Genomic DNA, 22,674 nt, shown 5'->3' with positions numbered 1-22,674 from the left:
GTTGGATATTCTCTTCAAGCTCTGCTCTTACCTATGACTCAGCAGCATAGATGTCATCCTCACTGGACCTCAATATGCTATTGTTGTTCAGTCATTTTCAGTTACAACTGACTCTTTGTGATCATTTGGGGTCTTACCATTTCCTTCTCCAGCTCATTTTACAGCTGAAGAACCTGAGGCAAACAGGTTCCTTCAATTGAACATCATATCCCAATAACCCAAGGCTGCTCTCTATCCTCATTGGCCTTCCTGGGACACACTCCAATCTAATAATCGGCTAATTAATTAATTCAATCAATCAATCAAAACTTATTAAGTACCAACTACCAAGGATCACACAGTTACTAAGTGTCTGAGACTAGATTTGAAATCAAGAAGGTAAATCTTCCTGATTTAGACCTGACTCTTTATTATCCTCATGTATAAAATAAAGTTTGAGGCAATATGGTGCAGTGGAAAGACTGCTGAATTTAGCATCAGAGGATATGGTTTCAAATCTTGTCTTGGAAGCTCACTAGCTGTAAGATCTTAGTCAAGTCCCTTGACTTCCCTGGTTTTCAGTTTTCTCATCTGTAAAATCTGAGGCCCCTTGCTGCTCTCAATCTATTGTTCAGTTGTCTTTAAAGATCTATCTACTTTTCATGTTCTCTGTATCATATTCTAAAGTTCCTTCCAGTATTAGGGGCTCTCCTCCAGCTCTGTCATTTAATATTCTAAGGATACTCCCTGTTCTGCTATTCTATGCTCTATATTCTAGGTTCTTTACATCTTTATTATCTTGTGGGCTATGATTTTCTAAATGTTTTTCAAACCTTAAAAACATAATGCAAATATCAGTTATTATTATCATTATTATTATTCAACATATCCAAGTACACAAATCTGTATCATGATAGCCTCCCCAAAACCTAATGGAATATTTAAGAGGGGAAAAACTCCCCAGTCTTCTGACAAACTCCCCAGTTTTCTGACAGTCTTCTGCCTTCATTAGACTTCATCTGGACTATTACCTTTAGTTCTGGGCATCACCATTTAAGAAGGATGCTCCTCTCATTTGATTAGGATATACTTGAGGGCAGAGGTTGGCTTTTGTCTGTTTTTGTGTCCGCATTGCTTAGCTTGGACATGTAGTTGGTACTTAATAAAGTTTTGATTGATTTGATTAATTAATTAGTTAGCTAATTGTTAGATTGGAGCATGTCCCAGGGAGGCCAACGAGGATAGAGAGCAGCTTTGGGTTAGTGGGATATAATATTCGATTGAAGGAAATGGACAAGTTTAGTTTGGCCAGAGAAGACTCAGAAGACATTCTATCTATCTTCAAGTATTCATAAAGCAGCCATATGGAGAAGGGACTACACATGCTCTGTCTGACCTTGGAAGTCAGAATCGGGAGCCCTGGGAGGGGAAGAGGAAAAGAGATGTGTTAGCTAATTGCTAACAATTAAGACTGTCCCAAGATGGAATGGATTACCTCAAGTGGCAGGCCCCTCTTTAGAAATCTTCAAGGTATATTATTGGAATTTCTTTTGTATATGGGTTAGATTAGATGACTGCTGAGGCCCCTTGTAAGTTTTCAAGCCTGGGAGCCAGTGATTTTGTGATACATCCATAAGGTTCCTAGTGTGAGCACTCACCAGGAGGGCAGGGTTAAGGCTGGCACATGAGGCTGTTGGAGAATTTTCAGTAGAATAAAAGTACCCACCTCAAAGATCACCTGCTCCTTCTGGTTGAGTGATGCTTGGCAGGCACCATGAAAACAAGGGCAAATCTGTAAGATGTTGCATCTCAGCTAAATTTCTCATCTGGGGAGGAAGGGGTTAAGAGCAGTACTAGTCTTTGTTGAAAGCTGTGCCCTAGTTCTACCGGAAGATGCTTAGCAAAATAAAAGTCAGGTTTGCGTCACTAGGGACCCTGGAGAGCAACGTGCTGCCGAAATACACAGCTTGAATCATTCATTGAGAACTGGAGGCGAAGGAGAAGTGAGCAGAGCAAAGAGGAAAAGGTCTGGGAAACAATGAGAAGGGGAGAGGAGTTATTTTAGTCATTAAATCCTTTGAAGATGGAGGTGGATGGGTCAGGCAGGTGGGAGAAACATGATGTGGGACAAGCAGTTGGGGGCTTAGAACTGATGAATCTCTTGAGTCTCAGTTCTACACTCATTAGCTATGTGACTCAGTACAAGCAACTTCCCCTTTTTGAGACTCAGTTTCCTCATCTGTTTTTACAGTTTACGTCATTCATTTTGAATGATCTCTAAGTTTCCTTTTGATGTTGATGTTATGTTTATAGGATTTAAAATTGGAAGGGACCTCAGAGGTCATTTAGCCCATCCCCCTTTCATTTTACAGTTGAAGGAACTGAAGCCCAAGCGAAGAATTGGCCCAAAGTCACTGGTATTTAGGTACAGAGTGAGAATTTGAAGTCCTCTGATTCCTAATCTAACACTCTGCATACTAAAATGGATTGTTCAGATTTTAGATATCTGCCAAATCAATCAATCAATCAATCAACCAGAAAGTATTTATTAAGTACCTACTACTAGCCTAGATACTACACAAAGGGCTTAGGATACAACAGAAAAGCAGAAACAGCCCCTGCTCCAAGGAGCTTACAATCTAATGGGGGGACGCGACATGTACTTACATAAATATATGTGATATAGGTAAGTAGCTACAAAGTAGCAATAATTATTAATCTTATTAATCAGTTGCATCTATCTCTCAAATTTAAGCTTTAAATTCTTAAATAATAACCAAATTGCCTTGCCCCTCTCAAATCTAAGATTTCTTTCTTGTTACCTGACACAAATATGCATAGTCCAAAAAACATTCCCCCAAATTTCCACCTGGGTCATGTCCAATAATATGCACTTCAATTTGAATGTTAAGTTCATTAATTCTCTGACAGGAGTGTTTCTCTGCAGTCCTCTGGTATCATGACTTATTCTTGCCTTGGTCAGAGTTCCAAAATTTAACCATTGCTATTGAGGGTTTTCTGCGCCAGGGAGATCCTTCTCTCAATGAAATGCAGGACCAGCTTCTATCCCCTATCCTGCAATATTTCCACAGTTGCTAGGTGATTTATTGGAGTGAATGAAACATGGGTAGAAGGCCTGAGTCTGAATCCTCCTCATACGTGTGCCAGTCATGACTGGGCAGGTCACTCTTTGTTTCTTGTTTTTTCCTTAATCTGAAAAAATAGGGATAATGATAATAGTAATGACAGCAGTAATAATATCTGCCTCCCAGGGTTATCATGAGGATCAAATGAGGAAAGATTTGTAAAACACGTTGTAAACCTTTAAGCATTATATCAACGATATTTGTTGTTGTTAAACAAGGCGGCCACCCTATATTTATGCAGACTTGACATTCCTATAGGTCTTTAAAGTTAGCAAAATTATCCCCCCCCCAGGATTTTGTCATTTGATCCTCTTAGTTTCCTAGTTATGGAGGTACTACATGTGTTATCCCCATTTTACAGATGAAAAAATTGAGTGTCAAAGAGTGACTTTCAGAGGTATAAATTGCTGTCCAAATTCCACCACTTGTAATTTGATATCTTTGTTTTTTTGGAAAGGAAATAGCATGGTGCAGTGGAGATGACTTGGGTCAGAATCCCAGCTCTGTGACTCATCAGCTCTGGCTCTAGACAAGTCCCTTCTTTCTCTGAGTCTTAGGTTCTTCATCTGGAGAATGAGTATAACCTGCCTTGAAGAAGGGTTCTTTGGGAGAAAGCTGTTGGTGACTCAGAGTGCTGAAGAAATATCTTTTGCCACTTCAGGAGGTACATTCCTTCCTGAAGAGGCATATTGGGAGACTCTATTCACCCACTCACCCACTTACCTTGCTTATTATTATTAGGGCCCTTGTTTCCTCTTGCTCCCACACAGAGCCTGAAGCCTGATGGGGTTGGGCCCCAGCAATCAACTTTATCTCTCACCCTACCCAGGAATAGTGTCAGAATGTAGCATAGGGAAAAGAGCCCAGCTGTTTGTCAACCTTGGACGGGAGAGGAGGGAATGACTAAGGATGGGTGGGAAGTTGGTCAGTTCCTCTGATCCCCTCAACTGCTATGCCATGACTTTTCATTTATTTTATTTATTCTCTTGCTATTTTTCCATATATACTCATACAGAGAAGCCCCAAAATCTTTATATACATAATGCACTGAGATTTTGGGGATACCCTTTATATACCCTTGTTGTCTCCTCCATTAGGATGTAAGGCCCTTTTGAGTAGAAGTTGCCCCAGTTATTATCTTTGAATCTCCAGTGCAGAGATATGTACATACAAAAGTATGTATATGGTATATAGTACATAGTAGGTGCTCAATAAATGCTTGCTTGACCTTAGTTTGAATCTTGTATCTTTTATTTCTGAATCTGATCATCACTTCTATTTTTTAGATAATTACCTTGAAACCTTGAATGCAGAAAGGATCTTCAAGATGATTTAGCTCACTCCCCCCCCCCCCCCCCATTTTGCAGATGCAGAAATAGAACTAGATCAATTGGAGAAATCATTTATCCAAGGTCACACGAAAATACATATCAGCTGGGTCTTGAATTCAGTTCTTTTGACCCAGTGCTCCTCCTGTTAATATGAGAAATTCTATAGAAAATTGATGTGCTGCTGTTTCTATAAACATAAGATTTCCCGATTATCTGCCAGACCTCATAATAGGTGATTGATCCCAACCCTGCCTTATTCAGACAGAAGCTCACTCAGTGTCAACCTTTGTGCTTGGATCTCCTCTTCCCTTCTCAGACCCTGGCCACTGGCTCTGGTGAAGTCCTCCTCTCCATCAGCTACCTCCCAGCCGCCAACCGTCTCCTCGTGGTCCTGATCAAGGCAAAGAATCTGCATTCCAACCAGTCTAAAGATGTCCTGGGGAAGGGTGAGTGGGATAGCTTTGGGAGTTATGCGGAGTTCCTTTACTCTAACCTGAGTCATGTGTGGAGAGAGCCAGAGACAAGCATGGGGGACAACAGAATTTGGAGTCAGAAGACTTGAGTTTGAATAGCACCTCTACCAATTGCTATGCATGTGATTTGGCTTTCCCTTTTGTAAAATGAAGGCATTGATGTGCTCAGCAGTTCTCAGACTTTTTGGTTTTAAGCCAGGTGAATAGAAGTCCAAGCCTGGCCTGGGATCAGGATGATGTCTTTAAACCTAGTTTCAGATACTTATTAGCTATGTGACCCTAGGCAAGTTAGTTATTCTGCTTCAGTTTCCTCCACTGTTAAATGGAGATAATAATAGTGTTTATTTCCTAGGACTGATTTGAAGATCAAGGAAGAGAATATTTGGAAATTTAGCAAAATTCCTGGCAAATAGTAGGCACTTAATAAAGACTTATTTCCTTCCCCTGCCTTCTCAGGAATCTTTGGCAGTTTTATATATTATTATTTTTAGGATTTGATTTTTTTTTGCAAGACAATGGGTTAAGTGACTTGCCCAAGGTCACATAGGTAATTATTAAGAGTCTGAGGTCAGATTTGAACTCAGGTCCTCTTGATTACAGGGTGGTACTCTATTCTTTGCACCACCTAGCTGACTCAGTCATATATTATTGAGGACTGACCCCTCCACCCCTAAGTTTTTGTTCATGTCTATCTATATTTACCACTTTAGAAATAAAAAACTTACTAATATTATTACAAAGAGAATTTTGATCTCATGAACCCCCTGGGAAGGTCTCAGGAGTCCCAAGGGCCCTTTGACAACTGTTGGACCAGAGGATCTCCATATTTCCTTCCAACTCTTAAGTCCATGAACCTAACTTGCTACTTGATTACTTGCTGTTGAGATCATGGGTAGTTTCTTTTCTGAGGAGGCACAGAGGATAGATAAGATTAGGAAATCCTGAAATCAAATCCTGTCTCAAATACTTGCTAGATGTGTGAGTGGGACTAAGTCACATCATCTTTCTCTGTTCCAGTTTCTTCATCTGATAGTTTCTAAGTTCCTATGATGCTGGAACTTTCTTTCTTCATCTATAAAATATAAACATTTAATGTAAAATTAGTAAGGAAACTGCTAGAGTTTTGTATTGCTTTGTATTATCTATGTAGTTTTTATGACCCTGAATTCTTCATTTATATAACTCCACTAATAAGAACATATTGCTTTCCATATCACTGCATCTAGATCTGTTCTTTGGCCGATAATAATAATGATAATGATAATAATAATGATGATAATGACATCAACAATAATGATGATGACACTAATGATAATGATTAGCATTTATAAGAGCTTTAAGGTTGACAAAATAATTTACATATATTATTGAGCCCCCCCAACAAACCTGGGATAGGTGCTATTACTATTCTCATTTCACTTGTGGGAAACTGAGGAACGGGGAGGAAATGAATGACTGCCTAGGATCACATGGCTAGGAAGTGAATCAGACAGCATTTGAATTCAGGTCTTCATGATCCCAAGTTCAGCCATCAACCATTGTCTAGATCTAATCATCCTCCTCTTCAGAATTTGCCAGCTGAGTGTGTGTGATGACAGGAGGTTTGTGGGGTCTTGTTGATAGGGTCTGAGTCTCAGGGAATCTACTTGTTATGGGAACCAGAGAACCTATCCAAATAGACTCCTTTCAAGGCTCAGGATCCTGAGACTTTCTTTACTTGATGCCAGGTCTCCCAGAATCTCTGAGAAATCACCTTGCCATTGGTACCAGTGTTCCCTCACGGAGTGATGATGTGAGCTTACAGAACTGAGATCTGGAAGGACCTCAGAGGTCATGAATTTCCACTCCCTCATTTTACAAAAGAGAAAACCAAGGTCGAGGAAAAAGTGACTTGTCTAAAGTCACAGCAATAAATAACAGAGTCCAATTGAATCCAACTTTCCTATCTTCCAACTCATGGATTTTTCCACTGAACTACACATATCAAGAGGACAGAAATCTCTCAGTCTTGGCCACAGTCTCACCTTACTCTAAGAATGCAGAATCATAGAGAATGATAGAGCCTCAAAGCTGGAAGGGACACCAGCAGCTACCTAGTCCAACATCTGAGCTAAAACAAACTCCCTAACTTCCATGACAACTGCAGATCCAAGTTTCACTGAAAAAATGTCCCTTATGGGGCAACCCCCTAATTGTTAGGAAGAAATTGAACCCCAGAGAAAATCAATCATCTGTGAGTAGCAGAATTGAGATAGGAACCTTGTCCCATAATTCCAAAACTGGTAATCTACCCTGAATTTACCCTGTATTCTTGGGATACCTTTACAAAATGGAGACCCCAAGACTGGAGTTTAGAATTCTTGACTGAAAGGTCCTGGATGCTTGGGAGCATCAACTACCCTGGGGAAATCCCAAGAATGGAGACAAAGTCAAATTCTTCTTATTCCTTTCCATCTCTTGAGTTTTTCTTTTTCTTTTTTTTTTTTTTTTGGTCTTTCCAATAGATTGTAAGTTTCTTGAAGGTAGGGACTGTGTTTCTTTTTAGTGGAAAATAATGGGTTGCTAAATAATGTTTATTGGATTTACTGGATTTTCTTTATAACTCACTTCAGTTCAGTCCTCTTATAGCACTTGTCTCTCAAATATCATTCATTGTCAAAAGGAACTAACCACTCAGGGATGATAAATTATAGCAATAAACACTGAGTCTTAGTTATTCCCAAATTAGTTTCCATAATCTTGAGCTATTTGAAACTGGTTCTGGCTATTAGATTATATATGAAAATCTATTGTGGCATAATGGGAAATGCATTATATTTGAGGTTAGGGAAATTGAGATTGCATCTTTGCTCTTTGTTACCTTGTTTAAGTCCCTTCCCCATTCTGGGCCTCAGTTTTCTCACCTGGAATATGAAACAATTGGATAAGTCCTATGGTCTCTTCTAATTTTAAATTCTTTGACCTTGGTCTTAAAATTTCTGGGAGAAATTTCTTGTAGTACATCCAGAATCCTTTTCCCCTCAGGATCAAGGTGTCTACTTTTGCCCATTGAGTGAAATTTGGATTGTGTATTCAATATGGAACAGTGAGCACTTTGGAAGGGCAAGGCCCTGTAGGATCCCTGACACCATTAGGTTGATTTGAAAGTTGAGAGGTTGGGTGGCTAGGTGGTGTAGTGGATAAAGCACCGGCCCTGGAGTTAGGAGTACCTGGGTTCAAGTCTGGTCTCAGACACTTAATAATGACCTAGCTGTGTGGCCTTGGGCAAGCCACTTAACCCCGTTTGCCTTGCAAAAACCTAAAAAAAAAAAGTTGAGAGGCAAGTAGGACTCTGGGATGAAAAATGTTTCTGGGATTGGAGGGATCTGAGTTGAAATTCTATTTCTGATACTTAAAGTAACCTTTGGAGAATGATTGAACTTCCTGGGCCTCAGTTTCCACATCTGTAAAATGAGGATGTTGGAATAGGTGGTCCTTGCTCTAAGGTCTCTGATTGGGTGATTTCGGGGAGATCTTTTTCTCAGTTTTTGTTTGCCTAGCTGTTAAATGAAGGAGAAGATGACCTCTCAGGTCTCTTGTAGCTTTAAATCTATGAGTGCAGAGCCAAGGTTTATGTTTGAAAAAAGCCTTTTTCAAAGAACAAGAAACAGATGAGAGGAATCAAGCCAGACAGCCAGCCAAGAGACGAGTCATCTCCATGGACTTGGAAGGACATTGAAAACAAGTGAGAGGAAGATGAGTGATGGTTCCTCCCAGCCCCCACTTGTACTTGGAGAACAACGTTCCTTCTTCTCCCTATCCCTATCCTCAACTCTCTTTTTTTGGTATAGAGGAAAAAATGCTGACTCAGGATTCAAATTCCACCTCAAATGCTTATTACCTTTCCTGGCCTTGGGTGAGTACCTAACAAATAGAAGGTACTTCATAAATGGTTACTAATTAAATTAGTGAATTGAAGCTTCTTCACTCCCTGGGCCTCAGTTTCTACCTCTATAAAATAAAGGAGTTCAGTTAGATTGTCTCTGAGATTCCTTCCAACTTTAAATCTATGACTATCATCTCCATTTCAGCCCCTCCCCTTTGCTGAACAGAATTTATTTGAAATATAGTGATGTGTGACCATGAGTGACTTTCTAATCTGGGTTGCTCCTTCCTCCTTAGGGAGGCTAGAGACCATCTGCTCCCAGGGGCTCCCACCCAATAGGCTTAGCCTACTGTACCTCAGTCCTCCTGAGTTCAAACAATCCACTGGTCTCAGTCTTTTTTCAGTAGTCAACCTTTAAACATGAATTACCATACCCAGCATTCCTTCCAGCTTGAAATCTATGATTCCCTAAAGACAAACTATTTAAAATGCCACTAGGAGAATCTTCATGCCATTGTTCTTAGGAATAGGTGGGTGAGGGAGTGGAAATGTATGAGGTGAAAGGTTGGGTTCCTTGGCCCAATTCCATATTCTTTATCTCTATAAAAAAGGAGGTTGGATTAGGATACCCCTCAGGTGTTTTCCAGTTCCCAAATACTAGGACTCTATGATTGGTTCCACTCTGTCCCCTGTTTCCTGACTATTGACTTAGATGGGGCCCAGAAGGAATTGCAGAGGGTGCTCCATAGCTTTCCCCTAGACCAGGTGGAGGAACAGCTGTACTGAAGTTTACCAGGTCTATCTCTCTTACCCCTTCCCCACTCTTATGTCCCCATCCTTTGCAGATGTTTCTGTCAAGGTGACCTTGAAGCATCAAGCCCTGAAACTCAAGAAGAAGCAGACAAAGCGGGCCAAACACAAGCTGAATCCAGTGTGGAATGAGATGATCATGTTCGAGGTGCCTGATGACCTCCTCCGGGCCTCCAGTGTGGAGCTAGAGATGTTGGGCCAGGATGAGGCTGGTCAAAGTCATGTGCTTGGTCGCTGCAGCCTAGGCCTGCACTCCTCTGGCACCCAGCGCAGCCACTGGGAAGAGATGCTCAAGAATCCCCGCCGGCAGATTGCCATGTGGCATCAGCTCCAGATGTAGCCCCACGAGGCCTCTGCCATGATGCCAAGGCCTCTCCTCCTTGTCTCACCTACTTTCATCCATCCATGTCCCCACCTTCTCCCCATTCCACTTTCAGTCAGACCATGGGCTCAGGAGACCATGGAAGATCTTTGGAGAGGTCAAGACCCCATAGGATCCCTGACACCACCAGTCAGGTCATCCTTCAATGAGTTATAAAAAAGACCTTTGATCTCTGACCACAGAACAGAAATAAGACTTCAGTGGTCAAGCTACTGAGTACACACAGTGATTTCCTTCCCACTTGCCAAAAAGATGGGTGAGTTCCAGTCTGTGAGCATGAGACAGCCCACACACAGATGGGCAGATGGTCCCTGGAAAAAGGCAAAGGAAAGCTTGATCTAACAAACATTTCATTATTTTTGAAATGCCTGTTCTTGAACACCACGTTCCTTTTTATTGAATAAATAAAAGATATTCCTTATTTTTTAAAACTTATATGGAACCCAGGATGTTAATGGAGAAGGACTTTCAAGGGAGTCCAATCTCACATCCCAAAAAACTAGAAATAAACTCTAGAGTTTACCTGAGACAGTCATTCAATTGAACTAAGAAGCATCTATTAAAACCAGGTTTATCCTCTGCTTGAATACATCCAGTAATGAGATTTGGAGAGTTGGAAACAAAGCCAGGTTTGGAGTCCAAAGATTTAGGTTCTAATCTTGTCTCTACTTCTTAGTAAATGTGTGACCTTGGGAAAGAGAGGTAAAATGAGAAGGGTTAGCTAGACAATGCCTTCTATCTCCAAACCTATGCTCCTGAGGCAACTATTTTTTAAAATAAGTTTTATTGATTCCTTTTTGTTTCTTAATCATAATTCTGGAAATACCACTCTCCCCTTATCAACTTTAAATCCTATGTTCCTGTGAACAAAATTTCATTTGGATTCCAGTTATTAATTTCCATGTAACTACAGGCAAGTCCTATCACTCCTCCAGGGCTCAGTTTTCTCATCTATAAAATGAAGGTATGTCTACTACATCTTATAGGGTGAGGGAGCTATTCTAAGGAGCAAAACCTTACAGAAATATCAGCTACCATTAATAACTTAATTATGTAGTTCTCAGATCAAGCTTTCCTCTGCATTTTGGCAAAGTTCGGAAGGGTTCACCCATGAGTAAATGGGCAGATACACAAGGTTAGTTGACATGCACACTGAATACAGTTCCTTTGTTCACATTATAAGGAGAGTGGGAAGATTCTGGCTCTGACATTTACCATCTATGTGTCTTTGGGTGAGGCCCCTCCCAAGGGCTTCAGTTTCCCCATTGTAAAAATGAAGGGGTTATCTGATGCCCCTTCTAACTCTAGATCTGGAAATCCCCTTCTCATGTAGAAGGATTTCCAAAAAGTTGAATAGAACATGATGACATATAGTTGAGTGGACAGAACTTTATGCCTTGAACCCAGGGAAATCTGAGTGCTTTGTGTTTCTTCCCTTTGGTGTGAGGAAGAGCTCTAGGCAGCCCACTTAGTTTTTAATGACCTTGTTTTGGCTGTTTCTAAGATTAGATGAATGATATCTGGAGTTGAAGGTAGATGGAATACCTAAATAATCCTGGTGGGACATCTGGGAAATTTTTTTAATGATGAATCCATTGATTTGGATCACTTATCTTTCCCTTCTTGTTTTTTAGGAGGAAGCATCAGAAAAATTGTAGGAGTGTGCATAGCTATGATCAGGTACTCAGAAGTACCAGTCAGATATTTATCTTTCAGCATTCTGACAGACTGAAAAGCAGACCCTGTGCTCCAATGGGAAAAAGAAAATGTAGAACTCACAGAATATTTCTGTTCTAAGAGTTTTTAGAAAGTATTATATCGGTGTTAGAAGGGATCTTATCATTTGGAACATGGAGTGCTAGAAATAGATGGGATTTAGAACTATATAGAACATAGAATTTCACAGCTAGAAGGTATCTTAAATATAGAACATAGATTGTTAGAGCACAAAGAACCCTTGGTACACAGAATGTCAGAATTGGAAGGGACTTTAGAACATAGAATGTCAAAACTGGGAGAGGTCTTTGAACATAGGAGTTTAGACCTGGGAAGGACCTTTAGAACATAACATGTCAAAGTTCAGAGGGCCCTTAAAATAGAGAATTGCAGAAATGGAAGGAACCATAGTACATAAAATATCAGAGATGGGAGGGGTTTTGGAACATAGAATACTGGAGCTGAAGGAACTTCGGAGATCATTTACTCTCTCCTTTATTAAACATATAGGGAAACTGAGACCCCAAGAAGGGAAGAGACTTGCCTGAGCTCGCCAAAAGAATATCAGAATCAGGATTTTAAATCCCATCTCCTGATGCTTGGTTCCAGGAGAGCATCTTACCCCATCTATAGATTGCTCCTGGCATCTCCCATTAGAATTCTACTGATGGATCTTGAAATCTTTGTTCTCTGCTTCAATTTGTCTTCTGGAATGGGAACTTGATGTGCCTGGTAAACTAGAAAGTAGGCAATGGAGATGGAGAGCCAAGGAGCTGGAGACAAGGAGGAAGAAGGAAAGCCTCTATTCAGTGAATTGGGGATGTTCTTTTGGTCCTTGTTGGCTCTCCATAAAGTTGGGGAGTGAGAGTGACCAGACTTTTTGTATGGATTCCTTTTCCTCCTTTAATCCCAAAGTTAGGTTTATGGCCTCTCATCTCTGCCTTACAGACATTCTCCCTTTCCCACTTGTTAACAAGAGAGTGTGTGCATGGTAGGCTGAAGCTGTGGGGGCAGCATTGTGTGTGGCAGCCCAGCCATATTGTGGTCCCAGCCTTGATAGCAGACTGACTAGACCTCGTTCCTTCTGGCCTGTCTTGATGAATACCATCCAGCAGGTCAGCCTGCATCCTGACTGAGCTCTGATCTTTCACCACCTGGATCCATTTGCTTCCTATGGAGGTAGAGTGTTCCATTGGAGGGCCTGGGTGGCATAATTTCAAGGATCCCAAGAAGGCTCAATTGACCCTAAAAAAGTTTACTGGTTTGTTTCTGCCATACACTGAAATTAGGGCTTCAGTCTTTTGAATTAAGGATTTATCACCTTGCTTAAATACAAATGTAAAAGGAGGAGGTTGGACAAGATAACTTCTGTGGTACTTTCCTGTTTTAGAACTCTAACCCTTTGGTGTCTTTTTTTGGCTAATTTTATGATCCTATGGTCCTATGAGCTCTCTGGGAGAGGTGACTCACTATTAGTTCTTTGTAGCTGAATGTAGTTGAATTTTTCAGATCCCTTTAAGGGACCAAGTTCAGAGGAGGAAGAAAGTAGAAAGATCAGGAGACTGCTGAATCCCTTTAGGACAGAGGAGTGGGGAGAAAGGAGTGGCAGGAAGAGGAAAAGAGTGACAGGACCTAGAGGAGGAGATTGAGGACACCCAAGAGCAGTTTGCTCAAACTCACAATTTGTCTGTAGGTGCTTGTAAGGCATCTCCATAGATGGTTGCCCCTTCATCCGTCAGAAAGGGCTTCCTATTCATGCTGAGCCTTGAAAGGATTGAGATAAAGAGGAAGAGGAAGAGAGGATATCACAGGAACTAGGAGATCCTCAGAAGTGGGTAAAGGCAACCCCATCACCAAGTTCCTCTGGGTGCTAAACTCTATGAGCCAAAAGCAGATTTGATTCAGCATTCCTTCACTGAATGGAAGTTCCCTAGAGAGGTGCCAAGAAAACCACAGGTATCAGTTATTTTAATTACCAAATCTAATGAACTATTCTTTATCTTCATGCTTCATGACCTCTTTGTGGCATCCGAGACCTAATCCCGACCATTTACCTAATGGATGGGTATTTTTGAGGATCAGTCTTGCATTCTGGGTCCTGGTAAGATTATACCTGTAGAATGTTGTTCAGTTCTAGGTGCCAATTTGTAGGAAGGATATTGTTAACTTGTTAAGGTCAAGAGGAGAGTAGCTATACTGATGAAAAGATTGGAAAACATCATTTGGAGGAATTGGGGATGCTTTTCTTAGAGAAAAATGGGGCATGTACTTCAAAACTTCAAAAACGAATCTCTGATAGTGAATGATCAGGTGTAAAATTGATATTATGGGACAGTAAATTGCTGGTTAAACTCTATCATGTATTTTGTATTCAGTTTTGTTTTAAAGGGAAATTAACAATTATATCTGGAGGAAATCAGGGACAATGGTGGAAAGCCTGTCATAGAAGGATTGGTTGAAGGAATTAGAGATGGTTAGTCTGGAGAAGTCTTGGTGGAAATGAGATTTGATAGCTGTTGTGGATGGAAGACACACCTATGTGACATCATACGACTTACTTAATTTCTCTGAGCCTCAAGTTCCCTCATCTAGAGAAGCAGAGAATCAGACCAAATGACTTTTAAGGTTCTTTCCAGTCCTAAGTCCTGCCATTCTATGAAATAAAGTCAGTGAGGGAAAAAAACCCAATAAATTTCAACTGCCTGGTCTAAGTCAAATATCCTTATTCTTAAAACTAGAGATCTGAATATAGAATGCCAGAGCTAGAGGAAACTTCAAAATAATAATAAGGGCAGAAGGGACCTTGGAATAAAGGGACACTGAATGTGAAAGTAGACAGAAATTTTTCAAAATACAAAACAGAATGCCAGCACTGGAAGAATCTTTTAGCAGATGAATATTTGTTATGGAAGAGAGCTTAAAACAATAGATCCCAGAGAAGGAAGAGACTTCCCTATGTAGAATATTAGAGCTATGTAGCAACAGTAAACACAAAATATCAGAGTTGGAAGGAAACTAAGACAAAGGATATGGAGTGTTAAGACCAAGAGGGACTTCAGAACACAGAAACAAGAGTGCCAGATCTTATAAGGTACCTAAAACTACAATGGAGAAATGGAGGAGGAACTTAGGACATAGAACTTGGGATGTCAAAACTGGAAGGACTTGAAAACAGAAAAATAGAATGTCGTATCTGGAAAGAACCCTAAAAGTAGAATATTTGAGATGAATGAGGAGTTTAAGAGGATAAATTGTCAGTGGTAGGTAGGACCTTAGAACATGGATTGTCAGAGCCAAATGGGACCTTAGGCCATTGAATGTTAGCAATGGAACAGAACTTAGAATGTAGTTTATGGAATAGCAGAACAACATCCTACTAACAACAACATACTCTGGTGTGTTTCTATATATGTAGATCTTGGAATGTTGATAAACACTCAATCAGAATGTCTTCTGACTTCCGTTCTATTCAGCAAACATTGACTAATCAGTCAACTGGAATTTATTATGTGCCATACCCTGGGCTAAGGACCAAAGGCAAAAAATAAAAACAAAGTAAAAAAAGACAAAAAATGATCTCTGCCCACAAGGAGCAAGCATTCTAATGGGTGAAATGGCATATAAATAGCGAGGGACATAGAAGATAGAGGCAAAATAGAGGAAAGGCAATTTCAGAGAGAAGGCACTAGAGTTGAGGGGACTGAGAAAACTTCTTGCAGAGGGATTTAAACTGAGTCTTGAATGAAGCCAGGGAATTTAGGCAGAAGAAGGGAGGAGAGAGAGCATTTCAGGTAAGGAGGACAACCAATGTCTGCACACAATGGGGCACCTAAGTAATTCCATAGTGAATGGAGCCTGGAGTGAGGTAGATCCAGCTGAACTGAGTTCAAATCTAGTCTCAGACATTTACTAATTGTATGATTCCAGGCAAGTCATTTCACTCTACTTACTTCAGTTTCCCCATCTATAAAATGAGCTGGAGAAGGAAGTGGTAAACTACTCTGTATCTTTGCCAAGAAAACTTCAAATGAGGTCATACGGGTTGGATATTTTCTGATATAACTGAACAACAATGTGAGCTAAGTAATTGAGGGTACAAGATTAAAACAGAGGCTAAGTGACCCTCTTACTACTCATCTTCACTTAATACCTTCTTCATTTATAGACGTGTTGGACAACATAGTACAATGACCCAAAAGAAAGATTGGGTGTATATGTCATTACCCATTAAGTATGTTTACAATTTATCTAAACCAGTTGTGGGCATTGATATACTATTAGTTGGAATTAGATTAGTAATAACTTTTAGATTAGCTTTCTAGGTAATGCAAGTTTGTCCATGGGATCTTAAAATTAGAATGAAATGTTATCTCACCCTATGAAGTAATTCCCTCTTTGATACTCTTGATAGGGATCACGTGGTCTATGCTTGCATTCTTTCAGTGATAAGGATCTCTTTACCACATGAAGCCGATTCCATTGGTGAACAAGTCCAGTTGTTAGAAAGTGAGTTTCTTTGGGGTCACTGAACCAAAACATATCCCTAAAACTCTCTTCTATATAATAGAATTTCAGAATTGGAATATACATTAATTCCATCCCTCATTCCTCTCTTTTTTCTCTTCTCTAAACTCATCATTCTCAGTGCATAATATCTTACTTTATATAGTTCATTAAACTTTGCTATATGGTTTTTCCCACCATTAGTAGTAGTTAGTGAGGAGTTAATGAGTGAAAATATCATTATCTTGGTTTTACAGATAAGTAAGCTGAGGCCCAGGGAGCTTGAGTGACTTACCCAAGGTTATATAAGTAGAAAATAGTAGAATCTAGATCTTAGACTTTGAGAGATAATGCTATTTTTACTGAACTAGTCTCTTTCCCCCACATCTTTTCCATCATCTTGGTATCTCCCTTTAGATATGCTAATGTCAATGCCCTTTTTAAAATCTGGTGCCCAGAATTAGCTACAAAACTACAAAAGGGGCCTGACTAGCCCTTTGGGATGCTAAAATATTAACTCTACCATTTGCTACTCCACATTAGAGATAAATTTCTTGTGACCTGAAGTCTTTTCTATTTTTGAGAATCTCTTCTCCAATCAAAATATAAATTCCTTTGGATGGGTCACATCTTAACCATTTAGAAGAGAATATCTTGGTCAACTTTCATTAGCTTGGCATGGATGGGGAGGAGAGAGAACCCTGGTTCTGAATTCAGAGGACCTGGTTTCAAATTCTTCTGAGGTTTATTATTTATGTGACTTGGGGAAGCAATTTAATACTATTGACTGAGCCTCAGTTTCCACCTTTGTAAAAAGAGGGGATTGGACTAGACTATGTTCTTTGATGGTTCTTTTAGATCCAAAAAGCTCTAATAAGAACTGGCAGAAATGGGGCACAGGATGAGGGTAGGAGGAGATATGTTGCTAGTAGGGAAGAATTGTATCCTGATGGGACAAATGGAGAACCAATTATAGTATATTAGTCTTAGGGCTTGGAGATAATTGGATAGATTATTGAATCAAATATAATAATATGCTTTTTTAATAGAGATAAATATTTAATTTAATAGATAATGTTTTACATTTGGGTTCAAGAAAAACAATGTCACACATACAAAAGGAGGAATCAAGGCTAGAAAGTATTCCATCTGAAGAAGATCTGTGGGTCTAAATAGCTAGCTAGTTCAGCAAGTCAATAGGATAATTTGGCAACCAAGAAAGTTTCAGTATTGGGCCACATTGGGAGACTAAGAATCAAAGAAAAAGGAGGTCAGTTGAGATTCTCTGCCCTAACTGAAACACATTTGGACCATTGTGTTCAGTTCCAGGTATTATATTTTAAGAAGCATATTGATAATCTAGAAATAGCCCAGCAGAGGGTGAGGAACTTGGGGAAGGTTCTAGAAATTGACAATATGAAAATGAGTTGAAGGAGCTGGGAATGTATAAGTTAAAGAAGACTTTGGGGCAGAGTAAGATCAGGAGTGTGCTGGTAATTGTTTAAGGAAAAGATTTGTATGACTCACTTTTAAATATTATCTGTATTATGATCATTTCTCCCATCACTTTGATAATCAACAAAATGATAAATCAAGTCTTGATTTATAATATTTGTGATTTCTGAGGTGCAAATGTTTACAAGTAAAATTTAACAGTTGATTCTTGTGAGCTGGTATGAGCTGACCCCTGTGCATACCTGGGTAAAATAATGAATTTTAAGCATTTGAAGCTCTATTAATGAATCCTGTTTAGTCCTAGATGGTAGAATCAAAGGAAATAGGTAGAATTTAGGGGCAGGTAGGTGGTGCAGTGAATAGAGCACTGGCCCTAGGGTAAGGAGGATCTGAGGTCAAGTCTGGCCTCAGATATTTAATAATTGCATAGCTGTGTGACCTTGGGCAAGTCACTCAAACCCCATTACCTTAATTAAAAAAAAAAAAATTTTAAAAAGTGGATAGAATTTGCATTTAAATTTGAATCTGATGTCAGGAAAAATTTTCTAACAGTTGGCGCTATCCCAAAATAGAATGTACTAAAGGTCAGCATCGTGCTTTTCATTGGTCCCTCTTCTAGGTAAGGATAGAAAATCACTTACCAAATATATCAAAACGAGATTACTCTTCACAGGTATTGTTAGGGGATAGGGACTAGTTCTGTCATTTCATTGACATAGAGAACTGTTAAGATGAGGAAGCTTCTTTTAGGGATGAGTTGACTCAAATGACTTCTGAAATTGAAATTCTGTGACTCTATGAAGACCAGGTCTTGACTCCAAATCCAACCTCTTTCTATTATGCCAGAGATAGCAAACTCAAATAAAAAGAGATCCCTGCAGATGGCTTATTGGTTAAGAAAAGCACACATGAATATTATCTATGTTATATTGTATTTTCATTTATTTTATTAAACATGTTCCAATTATATTTAAATATAGTTTGGCCCCAAAGTCAGTTTCACTATTTTATGTACTTTTGCACTATGAAAAGAGGTCAGGAGACCTGAGGTCTTTTAAGCCCACTTGTCTTTATTACATTTTCAAAGATATTTTCAGGGTTCATATAGGGGGGTTACTAAAATGCTCTACCTGGACTCTCAAGGAAGTAGTCTGTAAGCCACAACTCATTGATTATGACTTTTTCTATCATTTTGGTGAAAATATAGCTTTTATATACTAAGAATTGAGATATTGAAGGTGGACCAGCTGTGTGGTAACTGGAATTTTTGACAGGAGGCAATACATTTCTCAAATCATCATCAGCTTACCTGACAATGCTCTTGGGTATGTTGGTTCACAGAAATTTTAATATCTGTTTTCTCCCTTCTATCAAAGGCCTTCTAAACCTGTTTCTTAAATTATGCCTATTTTTGTTGCCCTCATTATTCTGAATTTAAGATAATGGAGAGCATTGGATGTTGAGTCACAGTACCTGAATTTGAATTCATTTGACGTTCTGTAAGAGAATTGAGCTCCTATCTTAGTTATTGGCCTCCAAGTCAGGATTCATATTCCAGATCCAATTATAATTATCTTGATTTCATTCTCAGAATTAGATACAAATGCCTCTTGGTCTAGTGGATAGAGTATTCTATTGAGAATCAGAAAGGCTGAGGTTCAAATTCCATCTCAGATACTTATCTGTATAACTGGTAAAACCATCATAGGATGAAATAATTTGCAAGTATATGTCAAGCCCCTATTATTTGCCAGTCACTGTTCTAGAAAGAAATAATTTCTACTCTCAAGATGGTTCTCAGAGTGTCTTCTGGTCCAACCCCCTCATTTTAGAGGTGAAGATATTGAAATAATGGTAAAATGACTTACCCAAGGTCCCACAGGGCCAAGCAGGTCCTAAGACTTCACACTCAGCTCTCTTTCTACTGTAACACTCTGCTTCCAAATGATGTAACTTCTCTGAACCTCAGCTTCCTCATCTTTAAAATGGAGAAAATAATTGCACCCCGCTCTCAGCATTGCTGAAAGAACCAAATGAGATAATAGATTGCTTTGGAAACCATAAAGCTGGTTGAAAATATGAGCTGAGAAAAAGAATAGGACACATCTTAGAGTCAAGAAGACCTAGGTTTACGTCCCCATTTGACCAGATTTTTCTGGCCTAGAATGATTCACTTAACCTCTGAGTGTCCAAGGCAACTTACTAAAGCAAATAAATTGCAAAGAAGATGCCCTTCTGCACTGGTAGAAGAAATTACTCATACTAAAAACTTGAGCTTTTGTTCTTCTAATTTTTCTCATTTTGATGTTTGGATATAAATGGTCTGGGTCCATCTATTATTATCCTTTTATGTTTCACATGTGATCAACTATTGCTCTGGTGGATAAAGTGATTGATTTTGCAATTGAATCAAAGTATTTGGAATCAATGTTCATTTGTAGATTCGGTGTATCATTATTATTATTATTATATCATCATCATCATCACCATCATTATTAGAAGGCACCTTGAAGTCAGTCGACTTGGGTCCAAATCTTGGAGTTGACACTGACTAGTAGGGTAGACATGACAAATTGCATCATCTTCAGACTTTTCTAAATCCCTGGCATGTAAATCAGTGACAAGTGCTCCCTACCTCACAGGTTTGTTGGTAAAGAAAACTCTTTGAGAACCTAAGTATATGTTGTAAATGTATATTCTTATATTGATGTAATGACCAAGAGAGAACAGTCTCACCATGTGTGTCCCACCCTGGAGTTCTATCCTGAATTTTCAACCTCTGATTGCTTCCAGCTGCCAACACATGAGAAGATCTTTGTTGTGTCATCTGACCATGAATGGACTGGACTTGTTTGTGGTGAGCCCCAAAGTCAGAGTAATTGAGCTCATGTGAAGTGAGCACCTCATTCTGGGATATCCCTAATATGCATTTCACTATGGAAGACTTTCTAAGAACTAAATGAAGGATGTGACACAGAGATGAGATAATTATGAGATACCATCTCAGGTAGGGACATGATTGCCTCTCTGTTCCTCCAGAACTCAACGTGAAATCTAGGACTCTTAGGCCATTACATCTTACACTGAATTCAAATGGATCAACCACCATTGGCTGAGCTCTTGCTATGAACAAGGGGTTACTGTGTAAACCTGTGTCTAAACCAGATGGGGTCCTAGATGCGAATCCTTTAGGGAAATGGCCAAGGGGAATCCCAGAATGTTTTCTTTTTCACCAGGAACCTAGTTGCTACTTGGACCTTAAGGAGTCCAGGTGTGGGAGGTGAATGAAAAGCCAAATGACTTTGGGAGATAGGGAGTTGATCAAGAGTCCTATCCCTGGTGACCCTGTGTTCCTGTTTCCTGTTGTCTGTGCAGTGCTAAGTGTTTTGGTGTTTGTATTTCAACCATGATCTGAAGCACAAGGAGACAGTATGGGGTTTCTGTTGTTGTGTGTCTGGTGTGATGGGTGTCAGAGAACAGAAGCACCCTATGGTAAATAAATAATCTTCAACTGGGAGATCTGAGCAATAGTTTCTTTCTTGCCCAGGCTCTGATGGGGCTGACTGTTTGGAGGTGATTTGATTCAGTTCAACAAATACTTTAAAATGATTTTAATTTTAATTAAATTGTATTTTATTTTCAAATTAAGATCTGCTTTCTCTGCCTCCTACCTCCCCTCTCCACCCACAACTGACGAAGCAAGAAAAACAAAACTGCTATTACAAACATGTATAGCCAAGTATGGTTCTGGTACATAAAAAAAAGTCGGGAGGCCAAATCTTCTTCTTCCTTTGGACAAAGGGTTGGAGAAGCTAGGCTGATGTCCAAGGATGAGAAAAGAATAAGTGCAATCCTGAATTCCACCCATCTCAGGCCAACAGAGACACTATGAAGGTGCCCCACCTCCAGTACTTTCAGGTTGATCAAGGAGAGCCTTATCTTTGATGGCACAGATTTCTAAGACTGGGGGGGAACTTCTCTCCACATTGGGGAATTCAAGGAGGACTTTGCTGGTGGCAATTGTCTAAACCTACACGTTGAAAACTTGCCCTCTCTTAGAATACCTTAGCTCAGACACTTCCTGCCCTCCTAGCCTCCACATTTTACACATGTTTAAGGTATTACCCTTTAGATGTCCCTAAAGTCATCCAGTTTGGATTGAATGAATTCCAACATCCCTTCAGATTCTTTCATTCAATGTTCTGTTATGAAAATCTTTCCAACTCAGACACTGTATTTTTTTTTGTAAAAATATTCTTTCCAGCTCTAGCATTTCTTTCTCCTTTTTTAGTCCTCTTCCAAATTGGTCATTCTAAATTCTAAGGGTCTATCTTATTCAGATATTCCTCATCCGATGTTTCAATCTCTCTTCCAGCTCAGATTTTCCTTGTTATATGATGTAAGGTCCCTTCTAACCCTGACATTTTTTCCAGGTTCCTTCCAGAGCTGATATTTTTCTATGTTTCAAGTTCTAATGCCTCTTTGAGCTTTAATATGCTATGCTCTGATGTCCTTTTTGGTTTGAATATCATATTTAAGTTGGAATGCAGCTTTTAGCTATGACATTCAATGCTCTAATGTCTCTGTCAGTTCAAACATTTAGTTCTCTGGGACCCTTCCAAGTCTTGGCATTCTACCCCTAGCCATGTCATTTGAGGTCCTGGATAAACCATTTCTCATTTGTTTAAGTGCCCAAGTGGTATTTTCCATCAAAACACTTTTTTGATCTATAGAGCCAGTTGGAAACAGTCCACCCCACAGGTGGGATAGGCAAATCATCAGCTCTCATCTTCCTCCCAGGGCAGACACCTGGCAAGGAGAGAGGTACAGGATATGGTAGGTAGTAATTCCAGAGTTCCAGTCATTTTCCTGATGGGAGTACTGGATCACTGCTCCTATTCTCTCTCCCTTCACCCTGTGAAGGTGAGTCAGCCCAGATGGCCCTTTGGCATGAGCTTTTGCCTTAGTAGGTCCCTCTAGTCAAATGGAGGAGACACCTACCTGTGAGATGAAT

General features: G+C 39.7%; 1 protein-coding gene across 3 annotated transcripts in view; it reads left to right on the top strand.

The window, feature by feature from the left end:
• SYT13 (synaptotagmin 13) overlaps positions 1-21,533 on the top strand; it is a 128,478-nt gene extending 106,945 nt beyond the window's left edge. For all 3 annotated transcript variants that reach the window (XM_074230523.1, XM_074230522.1, XM_074230521.1), the window contains 2 exons: positions 4,773-4,902; positions 9,640-21,533. In XM_074230523.1, the coding sequence (XP_074086624.1) occupies positions 4,773-4,902; positions 9,640-9,944 (435 nt within the window). In that variant the 3' untranslated portion in view covers positions 9,945-21,533. The remainder of the gene's footprint in view (positions 1-4,772; positions 4,903-9,639) is intronic.
• Positions 21,534-22,674: the final 1,141 nt, after the last annotated feature.

The sequence above is a fragment of the Macrotis lagotis genome, chromosome 3, assembly GCF_037893015.1.
Source record: "Macrotis lagotis isolate mMagLag1 chromosome 3, bilby.v1.9.chrom.fasta, whole genome shotgun sequence".
Taxonomy (NCBI): Eukaryota; Metazoa; Chordata; class Mammalia; order Peramelemorphia; family Peramelidae; genus Macrotis; species Macrotis lagotis.
Note: the sequence above shows the minus strand (reverse complement) of the source record. Positions and strands in the feature narration are given on the sequence as shown.